Below are 26074 nucleotides of genomic sequence, written 5' to 3'. Positions count from 1 at the left end.
TGTTCATAAGTCAGTGTGCTTTAGAGTGATCTCTTTATTATAAACATGTAGGTTTTGGCCTCTTCATGCCATGAATATTGAGTCAGTAACTAGGCAACCTGGTGTCAAAACAGCTGTTGAGACCAGGGATCACCCTGATCTTTGTCCAGTTCCTCTGTTACAAGGGGTTGGTGGTGGTGCTCTGTAGCCTGTGGGTTACAGCCTGAGTAACTGTAGCTCTAAGAGTGGATAAATGGACCAGTCTTTATTTTTTTATTTATTTATTTTTAAAAAGATTTTATTTATTTATTTGACAGACAGAGATCACAAGTAGACAGAGAGGCAGGCAGAGAGAGAGAGGGAAGCAGGCTCTCCGCTGAGCAGAGAGCCTGATGCGGGACTCGATCCCAGGACCCTGAGATCATGACCTGAGCTGAAGGCAGCGGCTTAACCCAATGAGCCACCCAGGCGCCCAAATGGACCAGTCTTTAAATCAGTGACTTCTGTATTGCAGTCTAGGACAAATACACGTGTGTACACACTACACACAACTGAAGGAAGAGTTTCACATACTTGGCACACTACATGAGATTCATTCTGAAATGGCCTCTTTCTTTTTTTCTTTATAATTTTGTTATTAGAGCACATGTGCAGTGGGGGAGGGGCAGAGAGAGAGAGAGGGAGAGAGAGAAGCCCATGCAGGCTCCACACCTAGTGCAGAGCACAGGGCTTGATCTCATAACTTCTTGAGATCATGACCTGAGCCAAAATCAGGAGTTGGGACACTTAACTGAATTACACAGATGCTTCCTTCTCTTTCATTATAGAAATAAATATGTTGCCCCTTACACTACCTTTGGACTTTTAAAGACGTTGAAAACAGGGATCAGAAACTTAAGAGAATTACCTCTCATTTGTTATTATGACTTTAAACTAGTCACAATTTTTCTTTTAAGGTTCTTTCAGCCACAGTAGTTGGGGTGCTAGTTCTGTTCTTGCTCTGAATGAATCTTTTGCTAGTAGAAGAAATAAAAATAAATATATCACTACAAATGAAACAAATGTCCTTCATCTTTTTTGTAGGTCATCACTGAATTTTGAAGTATTTTAAGTGGATACAAAACTGTTTCAGCAATGCAGACAATTAAGTGTGTTGTTGTGGGCGATGGTGCCGTTGGTAAAACCTGTCTCCTGATATCCTATACAACAAACAAATTTCCATCTGAGTATGTACCGACTGTAAGTATAAAGGCTTCCATTTGTTAGTGAAATGTTTTCTATTTGGATCTTTTGAAAACTCTGGGTGTACTGAAACTTTTCTGTTGTCTGCCTTTGTGTCCTGTTTTTAAATACCTGTCATGGGTAAATTATATTCACTTTAAAATTAACAGCTGAAAAATCAGTAAAGAGTCAGAGGGGTGAGACAAGGTTTTGCAAGAAGTGCTGGGAGACCAAACTCCGATAGACAAGATTCTAAAGAGTGGTGGTCTCAGTTTGGAGAAGTATGCTCAGTGTCTTGGAATGAGATGACTTTTGGGTGGCGGCGGGGAGGAGTGGATAACTTGGCCAGTGAGGAATCAGTGCTTGGAGTCTAGGATGCTTTTTGGGGTCTTGTAACTTCAGAGAAAGTAGTATGTGTCTCTATTTTCTGTAGGGGGTAGAAGAGGATCTCATGGAGCTGTTGTCTTAGTAGTAAATGGAGCTCCAAATTGCTTTTAAAGGGCAGAGACCTGTTTTTGTTAGGAGAACACTAGCAGAAGCCTTTGAGCATTCTCTCCCACAAATGCTATGCATTTCTTTCTTTCTTTCTTTCTTTCTTTCTTTCTTTCTTTCTTTCTTTCTTTCTTTCTTTCTTTCTTTTTTAAGATTTTATCTATTTATTCGACAGAGATCACAAGTAGGCAGAGAGGCAGGCAGAGAGAGAGGTGGGGGAAGCAGGCTCCCCGCTGAGCAGAGAGCCTGATGTGAGACTCGATCCCAGGACCCTGAGATTCTGACCTGAGCCAAAGGCAGAGGCTTAACCCACAGAGCCACCCAGGTGCCCCCCCAACAAATGCTTTTTATCAGCTCCTTAGAAGAGTAGGGGGAAAATGGGAATAACAAAGACAGTGAAGTGAAAGAGAAGAGTTCTTTGGAGTGACACTGACTTGTCCTTGAAGGAATGTGTTTGGAAGGATCCACTGTTCGTTCCAGGTTGGGTGACCCAATCCAGTGGTATAATTATGTTAAACACAGGCGTTCCTTCAGTATGCATGCTGAGCTAGGGTTGGCCTGGCTTTCAGTAACCACCTCTGTTAAGTGAGTAATTTTAGGGGTTATGAAGAACCTATATATGATTAATATGAAATTAGTATTGTTTCGATGTAAAAAGGAAGAAAATGTCTGAATACTTCAGGTTAATCTTAAGAGACATGAACATTGTTAAGAGAATGAATACAGGTTAAGGGCTTGGTGATTTTGTTTAATTAGAATTGATAGTTTGTAATATCCCGAAGCAGATAAAGTGAGGTAGGCCAAGACTGTAGGAAGCAGGAAGGTTAAGTTTCTTGGAGGGGGAGAATTTGAGGTATAATTAATATAAGATCATATTTTGGGATTGACCCATTTGTGACTGGGACATGGTAAGTGGAAAGTTCTGAGGTTAAGAGGGACTTGTAGGGGATTTTCAGAGACACAGGAATCTTGTTTCAGAGTGAGGACAGCTATTGGAATTTTGGCGTTTCAGTCTCCATTAAAATTACTCTCTTGTAACCATGATTTCTGAGTCTGTGTTAGATTTCGGTCATGAGGCGTTCTGTTTAAGGGGTCTAGCAGGTGTTTCATACATGTGTTTGTATGTGGGTATCTGAAAGACGGGTTAGGTAGGACTTAAATAATCTATGTGGTTGAGAGCTTAACCACATTCATTATAATTTTCCTTGTTTTTTAAAAAAATATTTATTTGAGATAGAGCAAGAGAGAGCAGGGGCAGAGGGGGAGAGGGAGAAGCAGATTCCCTGCTGAGCAGGGAGTAGGCCGCAGGGCTCCATCCCAGGACCCAGGGATCATGACCTGAGCTAAAGGCAGACACTTAACTGACTGAGCCACTCAGGTGCCTCTTTCTTGTTCTTGTTATCAAGAACTGACTTTCCTTTAACTACCACCTGCCCGGTGCCCTTGCTTTCACTCTTGTTTACAAACAATCCGTTAAAGCTTGAACCAGAAAGTTAGAGTTAGATGAAGCAGGGCTGATCTGAAAATACAACGTCCTTCCAGTTGGAAAGATTGCTTTTCATTTGTCAGTTCGGAAGAATCCATGAATTATCGTTGGGTCTTTTTCATTTAGCACCATTACCTCCCATTTTCACGAATAATTTAGCACAACCAATATTAGTATATACCGAGTTTGTCATGGGTTTTACAGTATTCGAAAATAAAAACATTTAGTCACAGAAGGTCTCTTCAGTCATGTGGTTTGTATTCAGTAACATAAGTTTTATTCATGAAATCTCAACAAATAATCTGCCAGCCTTTTCTTGGACACTTTCCTTGACTTGAGGGAACCTTTATTTCTCTCTGATGGGCTTGTTTGTAATAAGGCGCTTCTTGTCTTGAACCCTGAAAGGAAGAAGATTATCATGGATCTAGGATATTTAGATTCTAGATTAAAATGAAATGGTCTATGAATCAGATTGAGCATTAAGATAAATTGTAAGCTTACTGTCTCAAAGTTTTAAACTTGAAGAGGATTGTTTTGTGTAGCCCGGGACCCTGCTTCTGTGACACCTCTAGCTTTTCTGTGGCTTTTAATCCAGGCTGCTGGGGTAGAGCAGACCTCCCAGAATACATTCCCTGTCACTTTTTCCCAAGAATCATTTAGTTCATGCAAGGGTTTAGTTGGCAAGGTTTGTTACATAAGAACAATTTGGGCTAAGAGAGGTTTAAGTCTTAGGAAGGAAATAATTGCCTTTACTTAAGAGTTGTTCTATCCCATTTTGACCATCCCCTTGCATACTAATGATGTTGTATTTTTGTGTTTTTAGGTTTTTGACAACTATGCAGTCACAGTTATGATTGGTGGAGAGCCATATACTCTTGGACTTTTTGATACTGCAGGTGAAAACTTGATATCTTTTATGTTTTAGTCTATAAGTATTAACAGTTGCTGGTTGTCTGTCTTTTTTTGTGGACATTTTGGGAAACTAGCATATTAGTAAACCACTTGCCTTTTGTTAATACTTTAGTAGGATTGGATGTCATGATGGCCGATACTTGACTCAAGAGGCAGTCCCAGAGCTGGAATCGCAATAGGAGTTTGGAGTTCCTTGGGTGCATGGTGTGGAAGGAAAGAAAGTAGGGTGAGAGCAGAGTACATTAGGCAAGCTGTATTGTCACTCTCTGAAATTTGAAGGCTTATTTAGGATTTGTGTCTGTACATACATGTGCGGATAGCTTCTTAGATAGTTTGTTATTTTAACTACATCTGAAACTGCTTTGAACGTGAACCAGTACCTAGCTCATATTATTGACCTTTGTGGTCAGTTTTTGAAATTAAAGGAATAAATTGCTTTCTTCCTTAAGTATACCTAGTTTCTCAGTGTTATTTCTTTGTTGTTTTAACAGTGGCTGCACGTCTTTTTTTTTTTTTTTTTTTTTTAAAGATTTTATTTATTTATTTGACAGACAGAGATCACAAGTAGACAGAGAGGCAGGCAGAGAGAGAGGAGGAAGCAGGCTCCCCGCTGAGCAGAGAGCCCGATGCGGGGCTTGATCCCAGGACGCTGGGATCATGACCTGAGCCAAAGGCAGAGGCTTTAACCCACTGAGCCACCCAGGCGCCCCGTGGCTGCACGTCTTAATTTCTGACTTCTCTCTCTGTAGTCTCAGTTATAATCAGCTTAATTAGCCAAAGGAAAATTTCAGAAAGGTAATCTTTTCGTATTTAGGAATTCTAAGTGCTTCACATCATATGTGTGCTCCTCTCCCTCTGTGCCAGCCAACATACTGTTCTGACGGAGTATGGTGTACTGCTCACCTTTAGGGACTGTCTAGATTTAGTTGGGAGGGTGAAATGGAGAGATAGTGGGACAGTGGTAAGCAGTTCATTTTAGAGATCAGTGGCTTTCTGATGTTGGTTTAGGCCCTAAAATGTTCATGAATTAAAATTTACAAGAGTAATGGTGTACGGGAGGAAACTTGGAAAATAGAAAAAATAATGACCTGTACTTCATTATAGGTGAGGGATTTTTCTGTGTTTGTGTGTGCTCTTGGAGGCAATCTGTATGCAGAAAAAGATAATTTATGGCCTCTTGGGGTTGAAAATTAATTTTATATTTTATTTTAAAATTTCAAATCAGTATTTAATCAGTATTTTGTTTTTTAGCTTAAGTGAAGTATAATACAATAGAATTCAGTCATTTTATGTGTCAGTTTGATTTTTACTGACTATATAGTCATGTAACCTCCACCATAATCAAGGTCTGTCACCTAAAAAATTTTCTTGTGTTCTTTCCCAGGCAGCCACAGCTTTGCTTTCTGTCATTGTGGTTTTGCTTTTTTAGAATTTCATATAAATGGAACCTAGTAGTCTTTTGTGCTTGGTTTCTTTTACTTAGCATCATGGTTTTGAGATTGATCTATTTGTATGTATCAATAGTTTTTTCTAATTGCTGAGTAGTAGTACATACTGTGAATATAGCATAATTTGGTTCTCTCTCTACAAGTTGATGGATGTTTGGGTTCCAGTTTTAAGTGTGTGAATAGTGGTGCTGTGTACATTTGTACACAAATCTTTGTATGGACATATTTTATTTCTCTTCAATATTTAGTTTTGGAGTAGGTAAACCTTTAAATGTAGTTGTACAACTTAATAAATTTTTTTTATTAAAATAGTCACTTTTACGAATAAATCATTCTCAAGGTGGCCAAGGGTCCTTTGATTAATACTGGTTTATTTAACTTATGTTGACAAGACTTTAATCCCAGTCAGCCTCATTTACAACTGTGTTAAATATCTTCTGGTACTTTAATCTGCATTTATAAATTTAATATATTCAGAATAGTTTTCTGTTTTAATCAATTCAATTTGCTTGACCTGACAAGTGAAGCAATCCCAGGCTTTTATATACAAAGCCTCAATTAGCCTGATAACTTAGATTTCCTCTGTTTATGTTTTAATTTATCACAAACAGTATTTTTATAACCTTTATAAAATTCTTAACGCTTTTCAACAAAAAAGTCCCAAGGTTAAGATCAGTTACTCAGTTACACATTTTAAATTGGAATCAGAGAACAAATCTATCATGTTCTTTAATGTGGCAGATTATTATAAATATTATGGGCATGGCGTGCTAAATAAGGATAGATTATTCCTAAATGTAATGAAAAATGAACAATAGCATTTGATTTATTTCATCTATTAGATTCTGAATCTTTCTGGGGGTTAAAAAACATTAACTAAGGAAATGATTTTACTAGCCCAGGCAAGTTGGGGGGTTTCCATCTACACTGTTGAGGTCGTTATAAGCCTGAGATTTTTTTTTTTTTTTTCTTTTTCCTTGAGACAGGCATTGGAGAATTGGGGCAGTAGGCATCCATAGTGACTCTCTTTGATAGACTTAAAGGGAGACTTGTATCTTCTGCAGAGGCCTTAATTTCAAAAATCATGCCATTAACTCAGTTTTTTTTTTCCTGCTAAAGCTTTCATCCCCATTGAGATGGCCTTGGACTATTTGTGTTTAATCTGCTGACTTTTTGTAATTTTGTTCTGAATTCTTTTTATAGCATTCCTATCTCACCTCTGGCTACAATTCTCTCTCTCTCTTTTTTTTTTTTTGAAGTGTGAAACAAAAACTGACAAGGAAGGACTGTACTTCTCCTACAAAGTCTCTAAACCAAACTAATGGCTTATGTATAAGGGGTTTAGGAGGTTCTGGCTGCAACTCTTATAGATACATTTAATACCATTTAAGATCAGAGATAGGTGGAAACACCTGGCTGGGTCACTCAGTGGAGCATGTGACTCTTGATCTCAGGGTCATTTAAGCCTCAAGGTAGTTTAAGCCCCAGATTGGGGGTAGAGCCTACTTATTTTTTAATTTTAATTTAATTTAATTTAATTTTATTTATGTATTCATTCATTCATTCATTCATTTTTAATTATTTTTATTTTTTTGAGAGAGAGAGAGAGAGAGAGAATGAGCAGGGAAGAGGGGCAGAGGGAGAGAGAGAGAAGCAGACTCCCTGTTGGGCAGGGAGCTCGGCGTGGGACTTGATGGAGGACCTGGAGATCGTGACTCGAGCTGAAGGCAGACACTTAACCAACTAAGCCACCCTGGTGCCCCCTATTTTTTAAAAAAAATTTAAAAAGATTTTATTTATTTATTTATCAGAGAGAGTGAGAGAAAGATTGAGACTGAGCAACCAGGGGAGCAGCTGGCAGAGGGAGAAGCAGGTTTCCCACCAAGCAGGGGGCCTGATGCAGGACTCACTCCCAGCACCCTGGGATCATGACCTGAGCCAAAGGCAGATACTTAACTGACTGAGCCACCCAGGTGTCCTTAGAGCCTACTTTAAAAAAAAAAAAAAAAAAAAAAAAAAAAAAAAGGATCACAGGGCTGTCTTTGTCTCACAGCTTTTATTTCTGTCTCTGTGGTCACAATAGTAAATTTTTGTTCATGAGATTCCCCCCACAGTTATTTTCTTCTTTTTTCCCCTTCACATGTTGTACTATTGTGTATTTCCTTCTGTATTTAGCTTTTTTTTTTTACTTAACGTGTTTATCATGTTAAATTGTTCTGTAATTGTTGTATTGTTGTATAATCATTGCCCCACTGTCATTTCCTTTCTGTGTCAGACTTTTAAATATTACTCTTTATTACAAAGATGCGGGTTTTACTTATAGGGAAAAATAATAAAAATGTAGATAAATAAAATAATGAAAAAGCATCTGTATTCAGAGATGTCTTAGTGTATGTCCTAAACAGAGCTCTTCCTATACGTTTGTTGTATTTATTCTTAGGGAAAGGGGATATTATTATCCCCCCGCCCCCACCTTCCCTTTCCTCTTAAAACAACATGGTGACGTCTCTCAAGGTTGTACTTGTATGTCATAGTCCTTATAGTGACATGGTAGTCTTTTGTATGGCAGATCACACCACAGTTTAGTTTCTTTTGTAAATGTTTGGGATCTGTTCACAGTATTTTATATTAAGACCTTTTCTGGGTCAGACATTTTTACATTTTGACACACATTCCTTTTTGTCTTTTTTTTTTTTTTTTTTTTTAAAGTGGACTTCACACCCAGCATAAAACCCATGTGGGGTTTGAATTCACCATCCTGAGATCAGGACCCAAAGCTGAGATCAGGAGTCAGACCCTAAACCTACTGAGCCCCCCGGGCGCCCCTTTTTTGTCAGTTTCTATCCTGATTCAATTTCAGACTTGAAGAAAAGTTGCTAGTACAAAGAACTCCTTACCAGATTTACCGGTTCTTAATGATAGACTTTCTCTTGCTCTGTATTCATGTTGTTTAATTTCTTAACCATTTGAAAGTAAGTTGCATACATTATGCCCTTTTGCTTTTTAATGCTTCAGTGTATGTATTTCTTAAGAGCAAGGATATTCTCTTACAGTATACCTCTCAAATTCAGGAAATACAACATTATATGTAATATTTTAAATTTTAATCTATAGTCAGTGCCTATAATGTCCCTTACAGCAAAATTTCTTTCTGAAACAGAAAGAAACATGCATGTCACATAGGAAGCAGGATCACTAGGTGCCATTGAATTTTGAATGATTGGTTGTAGAAAAAAATGATTAGGTTTGAGTCTGTAGTGGTAAATACTGTGAAATGCTTAATTTATTTTCTTTTTGTGTTTACAGTACCCTATTGGAAATATCTAAAAATGTGGCTTTTGGCAGTAAATTCTTATTTTTCATGCCATGAGATTCTTTCAGACTTTATATGGGCCGGAGTCCTCAGTTCAAACTGACTTAGTTCTCTTGAATTTCAATTTTAAATACGAGATTCTAAATAAGGGAAAGGTCAGCAACCCATGAGATGTGTCGCTGCTTTTTGGCAAATGTTGGAAGTTGAGCAGTGAGCTTATGTGCTGTTAGAGTAGGTATAATTTAAGACTTGTGGTCAAAACCTGACTTGACGTAGAGTGAAATTTTCTTGATCATGTTGTTTACTGTAAAGGATGCTCAGTGATGACATTAACGCTATCAAGTGAGTAATAGCTGTTTGTGATATTCTTAGAGGATACATTTTAGCTGGATAAATTATGCTTGGATAATGAAGAATCTTGCTCATCTTAAGGGACTGCATTCATTCTTTTTCCTTAAATGTAGCACTTGAAGCAGCAGTAGAGGTAAGGCAGCCTGCTTCCTATTTTTGAACAATTTCATTTCTGATTTTTTTCTCCTTGGGAAAGGAAAAGAAAGATATTTATAGCTTTGAGGGTTTGTTTTTCACAAATGCACAACTGGACCAATACTGCTTTGGGCATAGTATTCAAAAAAGAATGGCTGTTTGTTTAATGTCTTCATCTGAGTAGAAGGTTCATTGCATGTAACACATTGGACATTCATTTAGATGCTCTTACTGGTGCTCAGGAATATAGAGTTGGATCTGTTTTTGATGTGCACTAACGGATTGATTGCAGTGACTGAATGACTAAAAATGAAGCCATTTTCTAGTCTGCGTCAGGCTTAATTTTTTTGAAATACATTCATTCCATTTGAAGAGAGAATAAAGCTAAGAAAAGGTGTGTGAATGTACTTTTTTTTTTTGTAAAAATAAGGGTTGGTTAGTTCTGTCTAATTATTTTTTATTTTTTTATTTACTTTTTCTTAAGATTTTGTTTCCTTATTAGAGAGTGCTCGAGTAGGCAGAGCTGCAGGCAGAAGGGACAGGGAGAAGCAGGCTTTTTTTTGAGCAGGGAGCTGGATGAAGGGCTCAATTCCAGGACTCTGAGATCATGACCTCAGCTAAAGGCAGCCGCTTAACCGACTGAGCCACTAGACACCCTATTCACTTATTTTTTAAAAAAAGATTTTATTTTTATTTATTTGAGAGAGAGAGAGAGAGAGAACACATGAGCAGGGGGAGGGGCAGAGGGAGAAGCAGACTCCTCGCTGAGCAGGGAGCCCAATGCAGGGCTGGATCCCAGGACTCTGAGATCATGGCTTGAGCTGAAGGCAGCCGCTTAACAGACTGAGCCACCGAGGTATCCTTCTTATTTTTAAAATTTTTTTTTGTTGTGTTTTATTGGAGCTTTGATAGGCAATGTGTCAAATCTCCAGCCAGTGTGAGAGCTCAGGCTGTTCAGATTGAGAGAATTAAGGAGCTTGACTGATTTTGTTTTCTTTAAGCCCATTCTTTTCTTAAATCTCTTCCATGTCTGTAATGATACATTCTACATGGTAATTTTAAGAAGTGAAAGTTACACTTCTAAGAGCATACCTTTAAAGCCTTTGACTCTGACCCTATCATATTGTTAGAGTAAGTATGCAATCAGTACTAGAGGTGGTGGTGATGATTTTTATTTTTATTTTTTTTTGTAACCTCCTTCCTTTTACCCTTTTTGTTTAATCTGTATTTTAATCTTCGTATTGTCCTGAAGGTAGATACCTTTTTTGTCTGCTCACATGTATTGCTCATTCAAGTGGCAGTAACAGTGATGTCTTTAATTATCATGTTTTGATAGCTACCCTCAATTCTTGTATTTTCTCTCAATGCTGGAAAAAAAATTTTCACTGGCATACAAAATATTTAACTCTCCTTTTCCCTCCCCTTTAAAAGTTCTTTATTGTGGTAAAATAGATATTTTAACTTTTTTTTTTTTTAACTTTTTAAAGTTAAACTTTTTAACTTTTTTATTTTTTTGTCATTTTAACTTTTTTTTTTTAAGATTTTATTTAAATCTTAGAGAGATCACAAGTAGGCAGAGAGAGAGGAAGGGAAACAGGCTCCCCGCTGAGCAGAGAGCCTGATGTGGGGCTCGATCCCAGGACTCTGGGATCATGACCTGAGCTGAAGGCAGAGGCTTTAACCCACTGAGCCACCTGGGTGCCCCATTTTAACTATTTTTAAGCGTTCAGTTCAGTAGCACTAGGTACTTAACTATTCTTTTAAAACACAGAACTGCTGTAGTTCATTTTCGAAATTGAAGTGTTAAACCCTGTCCTGGCAACTCCTTCCCTCCTCTCATGGTTTTAGAAATGTGTGTAGATATTTTTAAAAACTTTATATCTGGAAATAATTTTAAGGTCTACAGAACAGTTGGGAGAATTGTACCAGGAGCCTCCATACACCGTTTAACCAGATTTACCAATCTGTATTTTGCCCTATTTGCTTTATTATTCTCTTTCAATGTAATATGCACATGAATTGTTTTTCCCTGAGCTGTTTGAGAGTGAGTTGACCGCATAGCCATTTAGTCTTGAATAAATATGTATTTCCTAAGAATGGAGACATTCTTGTGTAATAGTAAACAACTTATGGAAATTTAACATTGATACAGAACTTGAATCTAACATCTCTGTCTCTGTTCTAGCTTTGTCAGCTGAGCCAAGCCCAGTATTTTCTGCTTTAAGTACAGGATCATGTATAGCATTTAGTTGTCATGTCTTTTTAGTCTCTTAATTTGGATCAGTTCTTCAGCCTTTTTTTGGTCTTTCATGACATTATTTTTGTAGAATACAGGCACGTCATCTCCCTCTCCTCCCCTTATAAAACGTTCCCCATGCTTTGGATTTGGTCTGTGTTTCCTCAGATTAGGTTCAGATTATGTATGAAATAGTACATTGGGGATGTGTCTTTCTCAGGATATAAATCTAGGGGCACACGATATTCATCTGCCACTCAACTGATGATGGTAATTTTAATGACTCAGTCAAGGGCATGTCCAGTTTCCTGGCAGTATAGTGCCATTCTTCCCCTTGCAGGTTTATCGACAGTCTTTAAGACCATACACATATTCTTATTTTCCCTAGGATAATCCCCACAGATTATCCCCATAGATGTGGCATCCATTGATTCTTGCCAAGTTATTTTTTTATAGGTACTTTCATTTTCATATACTGGTGTTAATGCACACAGTAACTAAGCCTGTGCATATGCTTTGGTAATCATGATGGGCAGTGGATTGTGTCAGTGGGGTTTCACTGAGGTTTTTGTTTCCTTAGATGGTTTCACTATGATTATTTCTTAAAAAAAAAAAAAACAAAAAACAAAAGCCAAATTTATTTATTTATTTAACATCTTACTTATTTACTTGACAGACAGAGATCACAAGTAGGCAGAGAGGCAGGCAGAGAGAGGGAGAGAGGAGGAAGCAGGCTCCCCGCCGAGCAGAGAGCCCCGATGCGGGGCTCGATTCCAGGACCCTGAGATCATGACTTGAGTCGAAGGTAGAGGCTTTAACCCACTGAGCCACTCAGGTGCCCCTCACTGTGATTATTTCTTTTTTATTTATTTATTTATTTATTTATTTGACAGATAGAGATCACAGGTAGGCAGCGAGACAGGCAGAGAGAGAGAGGAGGAAGCAGGCTCCCTGCTGAGCAGAGAGCCCGATGCGGGGCTCGATCCCAGGGCCCTGGGATCATGACCTGAGCTGAAGGCAGAGGCTTTAACCCACTGAGCCACCCAGGCGCCCCACTGTGATTATTTCTTAACTAGATCTGAGTAGGATTGATTTTAACCATTTCTGTAGCAACAGCTTACTGTTTTTATTACGTTATCATTGGGTTGCTGATGGACACAAAGATTGGAAACTACAAACTGTAATAGAGTAAACAACTAATGCACAATGGATTTATTGCTGTTTTCAGGGATTGAAATACTGAGTTAGCTGAGTAAGAACGTTCATCAAGTATTATATTACAAAAGCCATACATTTTATTAGATTAGTAAGTTGCTTTCTCAGTAATGGTCAGCGTGCTGTTAGCTGCATGCTTACTCTGTGACTGACTTGTGATTTTGATACTGTGAGGATGCCAAGATTCAGTTGCTGACTTCTCCAATTTTTTCCCTCCAGGGCAAGAGGATTATGACAGATTACGACCACTGAGTTATCCACAAACAGATGTATTTCTAGTCTGTTTTTCAGTCGTCTCTCCATCCTCATTTGAAAATGTGAAGGAAAAGGTGAGTTGGTCAGATACTCCGCACTGAAAAAGGTGGTTACAGAACTTCTGTTGAGTTGTGTAAAGCTTTAGAGGCTTGTGGATTAATGCAGGTGTATTTTTAAAAATACTTTTCTCTAGTGGGTGCCTGAGATAACTCACCATTGTCCAAAGACTCCTTTCTTGCTCGTTGGGACCCAAATTGATCTCCGAGATGACCCCTCTACGATTGAGAAACTTGCCAAGAACAAACAGAAGCCTATCACTCCAGAGACTGCTGAAAAGCTGGCCCGTGACCTGAAGGCGGTCAAGTATGTGGAGTGTTCTGCACTCACACAGGTGAGGACAGAGTAGCCCCTTGTTTACTTACAGTTGGGTAGTTTATTAAGAGTATTCGGGTTTGGGGGCTATTTTTAACAGTGGTCTGTAGTGCTCAAGAAAGCTGCGGGGAAGACTAGGACCAGCTTCATAGTATGTATTCTTTTGGTAGAGGTTCTGTGTTTGTGGAGAAAATTACTAAGCTCTGAGTAAAACTCTGTGTTGGTGAACTCCTGTATTGTACTGACTCATTTGTAGTGGTCAGGGATTATGTTAAAATTTTTTTGTGGGTGGGTTCCAGATTAGCACTGATTTGCAAGAGAGTAGGTGAGTGATCCCCCCACTGGCCCCCCGCCCCCGACACTTAAATTTTTATCTAAATGTATCTGATCTTTCCTGTCAATTCTGATCGCTGATGTTATAGTTTCTGGGGTAATTCAACTGACATCGGGAATTAGTCATAATAATTGAGACCCTCATGTCAGAGAAAGCTCCCTTGGCTATTTCTCAAGCATGCTTTATAAAAGGGCATCAGCGCTTGTGTATTTAGAGACATTCCTTCCCCATGTGGTCCTCTCTGTCCTTCTGTCCCTTTCTGAATAATTTAATTGGGCTCTTCTAGTTTGATGGGAAACACCAGATTCTGAGGTTAGGGAACAGTGTTAGAATATTTCGAGTGGGAGCTATAACTGACCTGTGGGGTTTCATCTTTTCCACCTTCATGGTATTACTGACCGATTCTCCCTTTGAGTACTGTTCTGGGGGCAAAGGAAAAAATTATGGGAATAGTGCAGAACTATTTTATTCTATTGGTACTGGAGCTCTGAGGTTTGAACATTGAGCAAGCATGTCTAGTTAAAATAGGGCAGAGCTAGGGTGCCTGGGTTGCTCAGTGGGTTAAAGCCTCTGCCTTTGGCTCAGGTCATGATCTCAGAGTCCTGGGATTGAGCCCTGCATTGGGCTTTCTGCTTGGCAGGGAGCCTGCTTCCCTTCCTCTCTCTCTGCCTGCCTCTCTGCCTAGGTGTGATCTCTGTCTATCAAATAAAAAATAAATAAAAATTAAAAAAAAATAGGGCAGGGCTAAAGAGGTTTCCAATAATTACATTAAATATGCTTACATTTATCATGCTTACTCGTTTAGGTAATTGCTCTTTTTATTAAGTTTTTTTTAAAAAACACTATTGTATTCTTGATTGTATGTATACTAAGGCAAATGGAATATATAATTAACCTAGTATGCATGTACTAGGTGCTTAGTATGTGTGGCCTAGACTTAATTTAATAATCTCTAATTCAGTGCCAAGTTGGATATTTAAAGATAAAATTTTTATGCTTAACTGGGTATTCTGCAGGATGACTTCAGGTCTAAAATCGTACTCCCAGACCCAGTTTTCCTTGGCAGTTCAGTCCTGTTATAAAAGCAGATATTTTAAAGTTCAGAAGATTTTATATCCTCTTATCCACAGCACTGACTGAGATTTAAAAAAAATGCCTGATGGTTCTGTGTTTTGATACCATCAGAAGAGTGAGAAGGTGTGTGTGTGTGTGTGTGTGTGTGTGTGTGTGAAGGATATATGTGAAACGCATGTGTCAGATTATAACTAACTCTGTTAGGCATCCTTCTATACCCTTCTCCTCCAAGTATGGGTTGCTTTTGGGGGGAATGGAGGCAAATAGACCATGTGGACCCAATTCTAGGTCACTGGTAAAGTTTAAAGAATTGGATGCTTCCATTTAAGATTTTTTACAAGGTAAATACATTTATACAATAAGTCACTTGGCAGATAGTAGGAATTTGAAAAGGTCTTAGCAACTATATTTTTCTTACCAGATTTTGATGTTTGGAGAAGTCAAGAGAAAAGATAGAAAATGGGGTGTCTGGTTGTGTTTGGGAGATAGAACTTTTAGGACTCCAGATTCCATTTTTGGTTCCTCTAAAACTGAACTCTTTTTATGATCAGATAGTATGGGTAAAGCAAAGATTAATTTCATTATAGAGGGGATTAGTTATCTTTGTCCGTACGCAAGAAGGGATTTGCTTTTTATGAAGGGGCGCCCTAGTTTCTCATGGTCATCCTCTTTTTTTCCCTTATAAAATGCACTTCCCTATCCATTGTCCCCTTTTCCTTTTGTATTTGACTACCAGAATTTGCTCTGAGATGTGTAGAAAGAATTTCTAGGAACTTTGCTTTTGGTTAGCATTTCTACTTTGTAAAAGTCCTAGAAGAAAACTTTTTAACCTCTTTGCTTCTTCTTAAGTACTTAATGTTATTTCTCATTTATTTTCTATCTCAAGGGATGTGTGGGTGCCCATCTTCTGGGATGTGTGCAGGGTTGGGTGGGAATACCTGGGGTAGTCTGGGGCTGGTGCTTGTTACTGGAGCTGTGTTCTGGGACTTAACGGGAGATTTTTACTTGGGATCAAACTAACATAAAGAACACGTGAAACCTCTTTGGGTGGTAAACCTGTGGCTTCAGATTTAGGTGAGTTTAGGTGAGTCTATAGACCTGGGCCCAAGGTACCAGTGCTACTGAGTCACAGTGTCACGTCGGAGTTCTGCCTGAGGTGTAAGTGTGTTTCCGCATCTTAATCCCTGTAAGATCCGAGAATATTCTTTATTTCACCCCATGCTTTATGCTCTGATATCCATGAAGACATCTTAAAGCATTTGAATGCTTGCTAAAACTCATTCTAGGACCCCATTCTTTGTTTTCCTATGACTTGGGTGGTGGTTACTTGCTCTAATAACATTACTGAATAACTGAAGCGTGTGCTGTTTCTAGAGTCTGTTCCTTAACTTCTCCCAGGTGGTACTGTTGAACAATTAACACTCTTTCTAAACGTCTGAACCATTTTGTTCCGGGAAACTGATTTGCTCTAAATCCTGGTTAATCCCATCCAGATATGTCCTTGAATCTAGAAACACGTAGCGCGCCTGTGAGTCTGCTGTTTGTGTCCTTCAGTTATTCAGGGGCTGAATTCACACAAGCCTGAAGTTGTGATTGATTTAGTTCCAGAACGTGTGTGCCATTCTTCTCATTGGAGATACTGGAGAGTTCTACAAGGCTTATCCAGTGCATCTGTTTTGTTTACATATCCATTTTTTTCTTCTGGCATTATTTTCATTAAAATACAGTTTTTTCAAAATGCTATTATTTTAGGAGTCAGTGTACAGCATTTTCATAAAAATTGCTTTCTTGCTTAGTTAAGCTTTTTTATGTAGGAAGTTTCTGTTCAGCTATCTACTGTCCTGATAATGGGCTTAAGATCTAGCTTTCTGGCCCTTACTCTTCTGAAGGAACGCTGCTTCTGTGAATTCAGCCCATGTAATCCGGATTGCTGTTGTATCTGCTCGTCTTTCTAATCCTCTAACCTGGCTGCTGTTCTCTCTCCTCCCCTCTGTCTTGTAGAGAGGTCTGAAGAATGTGTTTGATGAGGCTATCCTAGCTGCCCTCGAGCCTCCGGAAACTCAACCCAAAAGGAAGTGCTGTATATTCTAAACTGTTTCCTCCTTCCCTCTTTGCTGCTGCTTCCTGTCCCACTACTGTAGAAAGAGCATTTAAAAACAAAGGAATAAAACCATCCTGTTTGAAAGCCTCTGCGTCTTTTTACTCACCACCTAAGAGCAACCTCTGTATTAGTTTTTGATCAAGAATGCAATATCTTATAGAATATTTTTTGTGATCAGTAGTCAAGTTGGACTTGTTTAACTTTCTGCTTCTTGAGTTGCCTGATGCTCAGAGCTTTTGGTTTGGATTACTATTGCAAAAGGGAACTTGGTGTGGCATTAAGAATGTTCTCTTGGAAAAAAACTGGAGTTTTAACACTTCCTAGCTCTAGATGGAGAAAATAACGTGAACATCATTTTACTCTTATGATCAATTGTAATTGTAATTGCATGACAAACTTTATGGAAGAAGGGTGACCTGCTAGTAGAGTGTAACGGGGAAGGGAGGATTCTTTGGTTTTCTTTTGTGCAGTGAAACTTTGTGTTGCTATTGCTTTGGCTGTCTGTGCTGTGGTGGAGTATTTGTCAGTCTGGGGTGGGAAAGGTATTAATGTATCTGCTACTGCTCTATGAAATCATTTGTCACACTATCTTTTAAGACACAGCATCCATTTTTAACAGTTGACTCAAGGTTTGTTAATGTTGAGATGTAAAGCTGCCACCTTTATATTTTCCTGCTTCTGATTTTATTGTTGTGAGGGAAACATACAATTGTGGTTACCTTCGAATTTTGAAATTAAAAATATACAATTGTTTGTATAAATGCCTGATGAAGCTTTATTCCTGTTGCACTGACTGGTTATAGCTTTACCTATGTATCAGGTGCCCACATGTTGCTTCCTTGAGCCCCCTGGCTCTGTCTGATTGGTGGGATACAGGGAGTTCAGAGTGAAGGTCTTTGACGCAGCCGCGGTAGCCGTGCTCTCCATCCTTGCCTGCGCCTTCCATGTAACAAGGATGCCACTGCCCGCTGCCAGCGCTCTTGGTCCTGTTCCATACTCCGCTGTTTCATTGGAATGCAGAGCTGCTGCCCTTGTGTTTATGTAAAATGTTTCAGCAGCATATTACACAACTCATTGAATGAGCAAGTGACACATGTGGCTTGTTCGCTTCTTGTGACATACATTGGTCTGCAAAAAGCTTTCTCAGAGGACCACTGTCTCATTCATGAATATCCACTCCTCTGCTCCTGAATTGCTGGATCCTTCCAGTGTCCTGCCTGGACAAAACTTGGTGAAGTGGGATGATTGTGTCGAGATTCAGTTGTTCTTAGCATTTCGTTCTTTGCCGGCTCTTGGGGGCTTGAATGTTTTTAATTTGATCTTCAACTTTATTATACTGAAAATCAGACTGCCCATTTTTTTCTTTCTACCCCTTTTCAGAAAGGCCTAAAGAATGTATTTGACGAAGCAATATTGGCTGCCCTGGAGCCTCCCGAACCGAAGAAGAGCCGCAGGTGTGTGCTGCTATGAACGTGTCTCCAGAGCCCTTTCCGCACAGCTGGTGTCAGCATCATACTAAAAGCAATGTTAAATCAAACTAAAGATTAAAGATTAAAATTCGTTTTTGCAATAATGACAAATGCCCTGCACCTACCCACATGCACTCGTGTGAGACAAGGCCCGTAGGTATGGTCCCCTTCCCCCTCTCAGTACTAGTTAATTTGAGTAATTGTGTATTGTCAGAAAAGTGATTAGTACTAGTTTTTGTTTTGTTGTTTCAAAAAAAATTTTTTTTTGTTTTTTTTTTGTTTAAAAGCAAGGCATGCTTGTGATGACTCTGTAACAGACTAATTTGGGTTGTTGAAGCTGCTCCCGGGCTCTATCCACTCTGGAGAATGATCTGGGACATTTAGGGTTTTTTGTTTTTGTTTTTGTTTTTGTTTTTGCGGGGTGGGGTGGGGTGCGGGGAGTGTGTGTGGGGTTTGTTTTTATTTAGTTATGTTTTTTAAATTCATTAACCATCAGATAGCCCTTAAGGGGAGGAGGACTGATTGATTCCACATTCCACTTCCTAGATCTAGTTTAGAAAACTTGTTCCCCACCTGGTGCTCTTAGGAAGGAGTATAGTAAATGCCTCATTTAATAACATACTCCTTTTTGAAAGTTGCCTTTTCTCTCCACCCTTGAGTAGGTCCAGTATTTGATGAAACTCATGAAAGTGGGTGGAACCTGTCTTGCCCCTCCTCTTTTCTAGGATGCACTATATATGTGACTGTGACTTTCAAGGAAATTTGTTTGCCATGTGCTGATTTTTTTTTTTTGAAGTTAATTTCTAACTTCTTTCACTGATAAATGAAGAAAAGTATTGCACCTTTTGAAATACACCAAATGGATTGAGTACGTAATTAAAAAACTTTTTTTTCCCCCTGTCAGTCATTGTCTTAATATGCTTAGCATAGAAATGTCCAGCCTAATAGTGTATGATGTAGTGTTCCTAGAACACAGCTGAAGACCTGTTAAATTGAGGAAATTTGAGGGGTGGCGCTAGGAGACAGATGTCTGTGGAATGATGCACATCCTCTTTCAAGTGGGGAGGATGGAGACCTGCTTCATGAAGAAGCTGGGGGTGTGGGTGGGGGTGGGGAGAACATTTAACAACATGGGGACCAGTCAGGGGAATCCCCTTATTTCTGTTTTACATACAAGGAACCCTGGAGTAGCTCGTTAAGGCTCTCTAGTTTAATAAAAAAATCATGGAGTCTTATGAAGACTCTTCATAAGTGTTAATAGGGATTTTATTCACTTACCTTCGTTGCAGTTTCCAATTTTTAAAAATGTTTAGGTAGTCTTCTCCACCTTCCCCAAATCCTAATTCTTGTAGATTCATTAGTGTTGAACCAATGCTTTCTCATGTCTCAGTTCTTTGTATATGCATTCTTTTCAGATGTATTAAACAAACAAACAAAACCCTTCACAAGCCAGCCTGGGGGTTGTTCTTTTCCCTCCGCCTCTTTTTAGATACTTAGGAGTGGGGAGTTGACTCTTAATCTAACACATTTTGGGATAAGATTTTAAAGCTTTATTTTTTTTTAATGTATTTCCTTTCTGGCCTTCCGTTTGAGGTGATGGTTTCCCCTCAGTATGTTCAGGTTTGTGCCTTCTTCTTCAGGTTTGGCAGGTAGCCTGCAAGACCCCTTCTCTTTAAGACCAAAGTGGGTCCATAGCAGTCCTTAGTGAAGGTGATGCCCAGAAGGCTCCCTGCTCATGTTGGGAAGCAGTGATAGCACATATCTCTCTCACCCATTGGTTAGTTGGAAAACAACCAGATTTTCCCTCAAGTTTTCTGTATCCGTGCTTTTCAGACTTTGTTGTTTACTGGAGTATAGCTTGAGCAATGGGTTTTTAAAAGCTTTCCATGTATTTCCAGAACATGGCCAAGTTGGAGAACGATTGCTCCTAGATTGTTACCCAGACTGCTTCCCTCAGATTCCAGATTCTGTGCTGTGAATCTGAATATGGGACAGATTTTCTTTAGGTGACAGGAATGATTCATTTACCTTAAGGGAATTGTACTGATCTGTAGGAGAGTCTTAGAAACTAAGAGCTGTTGGCACAGCATAACCTCATTTTAGTGGTTTTTTCTAAGTGGAATAATGTTTGGCTTGATTCTGTGCTGTGCTGGAGCTAAGCTGCATGGCTTGGTTGGGAAGGGGTTAAGAAGAGGCCGATCTAAGCTTTACTGTTTTTTTATTTTTTATTTTTTTAAAGATATTGTTTATCCATTTGAGAGAGAGACAGTGAGAGAGAGCATGAGAGGGGAGAAGGTCAGAGGTAGAAGCAGACTCCCTATGGAGCTGGAAGCCTGCTGTGGGACTCGATCCCGGGACTCCAGGATCATGACCTGAGCTGAAGGCAGTTGTTTAACCAACTGAGCCACGCAGGCGCCCCTAAGCTTTACTGTTTTAACCAATGTTTCTTATTCTTTGTTGACCATGCCAGGGAGAGGTACTGGGATTGTGTTCTGAGATCCTAGGGAGCAGGGACTGTATATCCCTCGTTCTTACTGTAGTGGCACATAGGTCCATCCTGATTATTGCTGTGTCCCTGGCCTAGAGTAGCATTTGACACATGAGAAATGGTTCTAAAAGTAGTCACTGGATGGTACATAATTTCAAGAATGAATGAGTGAAATAAAGGTCACATGGTTGTGTGAGCGAATACATCAGAAGAACAACAAAGACAAGGGGTTGAGTTAAGCTAATAGTTTTCTAACTAAATATTTTCTTATAAAGATTTTAGTTGTTTGCTTGTTTGTCTGTTTATTTATTTAATTATTTAGAGAGCATTAGCCATGGAGGGTGGGGAGAGGGAGAGAGAGAGAATCTCAAGTGGATACCTCCCTGAGTGTGGAGCCCGACACAGGGCTCTATCTCATGACCCTGAGATCGTGACCTGAGCCTAAATCAAGGGTCAGATGCTTAACCAGCTGAGCCACCCCGGCGTCCCTAATTAAATATTTTAAATTTGACTTTCATGTATCAGAAGATCATGGGTGGGAAATGGATGAAGTTAATACTGTTTTTCTATTTAAATACTGTTTTCTGTTTGACTTAACAGACTTGTCTATCATCTTGGCTTAGTGATTCATACGACTCAGGGAGTGTCAGCTAGAGTTTGGAAAAGGATGATCTAAAACAGTCCTCAGCGGGCTTATTAGGTTGTGGCAAAATACACATTTAGGCTAATATGATACTAATACATCACTGGTTTTCTAAAATACCAGATGTTTTACTTTAGGTCTTTGAAATAGGTTCAGTGATTTGTTAAAGTTGTACCCTTAGAGCTGGATCTTACGCTGGTAGGGGAGCATATTCTACTGGGAAAGGGAGAACGGTGGTGTGAAAACAACAGTTGCAGTATTTCCTTCGTTCTAAGGTGCATTTGTCCTCCATCTTCATGTTGTAGTCCGAATACCTCTTAAAATTTGTGCAGTTAATGTAGTATTTTTTGTTTTTGTTTTTTTGGATTTTGTTTGTTTTGTTTTGAAAAGCTGTCATTAAACCCTCTAGTATCATAATTGCTGTCTTCATAGAATGGATAAAAATAATGGTATATCTTTTTCTTCATTGTTAGGTTTGGACTATTTTTTTTTTACTCCCATTTTGATATTATTATTAGTTTTTTGGGTACTCAGTGCTAAGAGACTCTGGTACACAAGGGCCCTGCTTCTTGAGGAGGATTGGAACATAGTCCCCCTGGGTGCAGCTAACCTGCTGTTGGAGATTTAGTGTATAACCTTTGGGGAAATGGCGACTTCATTATCTTTTGGGCGGAGGGGCTGAGTTCTTCCTGGTTAGCATAACTTTGAATGACATGTGAGGGAAGTAGCTTGAAATCACATTTCTAATTCACATGTCCTTGTTACCTGTAGGCCTTACCCTGAGTTCCTCCAATTTTAGACCATGATCCTTTAACAACATAGAACAAGAGAAAACCTTACCTTATTATTTTCTTTCTGGAACTGTTTGAATGCTTTTTAAGTTTATACAGTATATTATGTGGAGTTTTTTCCCAACTGCCCTCCCGTTTTCTTAAGCCTCATTTCTTTAGCTTTTGCTTAGTACTGTATTATAAACTACCCTAACCCTCTGGCTTATACCACAAGCTTATTTTTCTCTCACTGATGGGTCAGTGGGGCTTTGCCTCCAGGTTTCCGCTTTGGCTCACGTTGGCTCCAAGCTTCTCACGCTGCAACCTGGCTGCAGAAAGCGGTAGCTATCTACGAGCGGACTTCTCATGGTGAGTCTGGTGAGCCAAAGCGGGTGCAAAGTCAAGCGCTTTTCATCATATTTCACTGTGCAGAAGATTCCGTATAGCCAAGCCTAGTCTGTACCATTTATTCATTCATTCATTTATAATAAATTCAAAAGTAGTTTTTTTTTTTTAAAAGCACTTAATAAGGCCCTGAAGATAAAGCAGAGAACAAAATAGATGGGGATCCTGTCTTCTACTTGGAATTTTCCTTGCAAATTTGATAGTTTTTTTGAATAACCATTTGATCTCATCGCCCTTGGAATGGCTATCAAGAAAGTAAAAGTCTTGGCTGTGTGTGCCTGCCCATGGCACACATTCGTCAGAAGGCTTGTTTCCATACTGGGCACTGGAGATACTGCAGCAGGATAGCCCTAACCCAGCGTGCAGGTAGCTTTCAGTCTCCCAGGTTCTTTATCTGTAACATAATTATGCATCTAGTCATTATTGGGGCCTTAGGGGCAAGTCTGTTGGCTGGTTGGTCAATAATTAGTGGGAAACTTAAAAGATTCCTCTGAGATTTTGAATATACGTATAGGTATGGAGTGGGGCCTGGGAATCAGTTCAGTTTTTAAAAGCTTCCCAGATAGAACCTTGGTTAGATATGTTTGGGGACCAGTGCACACCTTAGCGTCTCACTCTCTCCTTCCTTCCTTCCTTCCTTCATGGTGGGGGGAGGGGGAGAGGGAGAATCTCAGGCAAACTGCCTGCTGCGTGTGGAGCGTGAAGTGGGGCTCCATCCCAGGACCCAGAGACCATGACCTGAGCAGCTCGCCTGAGCCACACAGATGCCCCACCTCAGTGATTTCTTAACTCTGGTTGTGTGAATGTTACTTAGGGAGCTAGTTTTTTAAAAAATGAAAATAATGCCTGAGGTCATTTTAGGCAATCTCTGGAGATAGGGTCACTTAAATTTATCACTTAAATTGTTTTTTTTTTTTCAAATTATGTTTTGAGGGGCATCACTTCTTTAAATCTCATCACATTATTTTAGTGTTCCTCCAGGTTTGAGAAAGATGTCACTAAATGATTTCTTAAGGTTTCATTTATATCTGACATGAATTTTAGAATAATTTTGGGTCACAAGTCTTCAGCTTAACTGTTCTTTGCGAAATGAGATTTTCCAGACTTGTGGTTCCAACCAGCATTCAGTTCTTGACTCCTTACCCAGGAAAGAATATGTAGAGAGTTCACGGTCATATAATTTATTGGTGAGCTGGCACTGAGATAGTTTGGGCAGATGCCTAAGTAATTACATTTCTTAGACAGTAGTGTGAGAGAGAGCAGTTACCTGAGTTTAGAGATGAGCTACGGTTTTCTAACTCAAACCTAGAATGTAAGCAGCTGTATTTCTCTGATCATTTCAAGACAAGTGTAACTTCACTGGAGGTGGGTCTCTTTTTCATTCCCCTCATGAATATTCCAGTTGACCTGCAGAGAGTACTCTGAACCAAATAGCGTGAAGTTAGTACTAGAAATGAGTATAAAATTGAAGTTATTCCAACAACCTAATAAATTAGACCTCTAGGAGATGAAGTCTGCTGCTGACTTAAAAACAAGCTCAAGGTTCCTTTGTTCCTCTTATGTGGATGTCCTTTGTCGTGTGTCATCCCCTGCCACTGCATGCATGTACATGCTTTTCGTCAGACCTTTTTTGGCGGGGTGTGGTTTCCCCCTTTGGTCAGTGAATATTTAGTTCTGGGTGGATTGAACTAAGTCTGAGTGAGTAAACAGGTGGTGGCCCTTTGCCTTCTGGCTTGGTATCGGTGACTTAACATTTGATTGGATAGGTCTTAGTTTCTGTGTCTTGGTTTGTGGTTGAGTGTGTAAACATGGCCAGTCTTCTCAGTGGGAAGGAATTGGAGAGGGCTTTGCAGATATTTAGTGCTTTTGAGCCATGAGCACAATTCTTTCTTAACTCCCTCATTATGGGCTACTGGGACATAGCCTCAAAAAGGTGGGCAAGCTTGTGCCAGTACCGTGCCATCTATTTATTGAGCTACTTTTTACTCTGGCTCCGCTGTTCTGTTCCAGTGTGCTCATCCATGAATTTCTTGGATTGTTGAAGTTAGCTCCACCTAGTGGTGAATTTAAGTTAAAACTGGCAGTTGACTCTATAGCACACTACTGTACCTACTATCTGGACACCACTCCTTATGGGGTTTTTGTAGATGGCAGAAGTGTGGGGAGAAGATGGTTAGGTAGAAGGGAGTAGAGGCTGAGTCAGTACACTGATGGACGGGGGAGACTCTGAATTGTCTAGGAGCAGCTTTTAAGGGTCAGCCAGAGGCTTTATATAGTCAATCAGAATTTAAAATTCAGGATGGTGTCTGCTTTAGAGAAATAATTGCCCTGATTCTTGATTCCAGCCTTACCATCCACGTGATCTTGGATAAGTCAGTGAATTTCCCTAAGCTCCATTTGCTTCATCTGTAAATGAGGAATAGTAATATCTACATCTCGGGGCTGAGTGTGAGGACTAAATGAGATCATGTAGGTGAACATATTTCACAAATGCAAAAGTGCTATGAAAATACTAACAGCTCTGCACCACTGCAGTGGGAAGAATTTAGAGCAGGAGCCCCAAGTGGGACTTGCTCCCAGAACCCTGGGATCATGACCTGAGTTGAAGGCAGATGCTTAACTGACTGAGCCACCCAGGCACTCCTCAAGAGTTTATTAAGGATGACAAATCGTGTTGAGTTTTACAGAAAGAGAAAAGTTCAGCTGTTCAACTGCCCTTTTTTTTCATTATAGCATCCTGTGAGTTGACAGGGCAGAGTTTGTTGATGAGAAAGCTGGACCTTAGTGAATGCCCAGGAATATGGCGATGATGGGAATGCCAGTTCTGAAACCTGGCACCTTTTCCTTCTTCTCCTTACCATCCCACAGGATGGCCTTCAGAATAGCACCATTGTTTCCCATATATTTAATATGGGCCTGATTGGTAGGAGAAAGGAACCTCATTATTAGGTCACAAAATCTCATTAGCTTCACTCAAATAAAGTGAGGTGATTGGGATTCTAGTCCTCCATCTTTCCTCCACAAAGGTCAGGGGTTTTCATACTGGAGTTTAGGTGGTAGACTCTGAAAACTCAGAAACCTCAGGTCATGTTTGTATTAGTGATTTCACTTGATCCTTAATACAGCCCTGTAGGGGAGGTGGGACAGATGGTACCATTTGTCAGATGGCAAGACTGAGGTTAAACACCTTGGCATTGTGTGCTAAAAAATGCATAACTGGCTTTGGATTTGAGTTTTGGTTCTGTCACTAACTTGATCTTTTGACCTTAGTCAAGTAACCTAAACCTTCTGAGCCTTTCATTCTCCTCTGTGAAATGGAAGTAGCTATACTTAACTTTATCTCTGAGTTATGAGGGTTACATGAAACACTGTGTA

At 39.5% G+C, this 26074-nt stretch overlaps 1 protein-coding gene across 2 annotated transcripts in view; it reads left to right on the top strand.

The window, feature by feature from the left end:
* CDC42 (cell division cycle 42) overlaps window positions 1-19841 on the top strand; it is a 49971-nt gene extending 30130 nt beyond the window's left edge. Inside the window, exons 2-6 of one of the 2 annotated variants that reach the window (XM_047725601.1) lie at window positions 1063-1218; window positions 4002-4074; window positions 13008-13117; window positions 13237-13434; window positions 18305-19841. In XM_047725601.1, the coding sequence (XP_047581557.1) occupies window positions 1114-1218; window positions 4002-4074; window positions 13008-13117; window positions 13237-13434; window positions 18305-18394 (576 nt within the window). In that variant the 5' untranslated portion in view covers window positions 1063-1113 and the 3' untranslated portion in view covers window positions 18395-19841. Of the gene's footprint in view, window positions 1-1062; window positions 1219-4001; window positions 4075-13007; window positions 13118-13236; window positions 13435-16824; window positions 17682-18304 lie in introns of those variants that run through there. The other variant, XM_047725602.1, reaches the window with a different exon arrangement.
* Window positions 19842-26074: the final 6233 nt, after the last annotated feature.

This window comes from Lutra lutra, chromosome 4 (genome assembly GCF_902655055.1).
Source record: "Lutra lutra chromosome 4, mLutLut1.2, whole genome shotgun sequence".
Lineage (NCBI taxonomy): Eukaryota > Metazoa > Chordata > Mammalia > Carnivora > Mustelidae > Lutra > Lutra lutra.
Note: the sequence above shows the minus strand (reverse complement) of the source record. Positions and strands in the feature narration are given on the sequence as shown.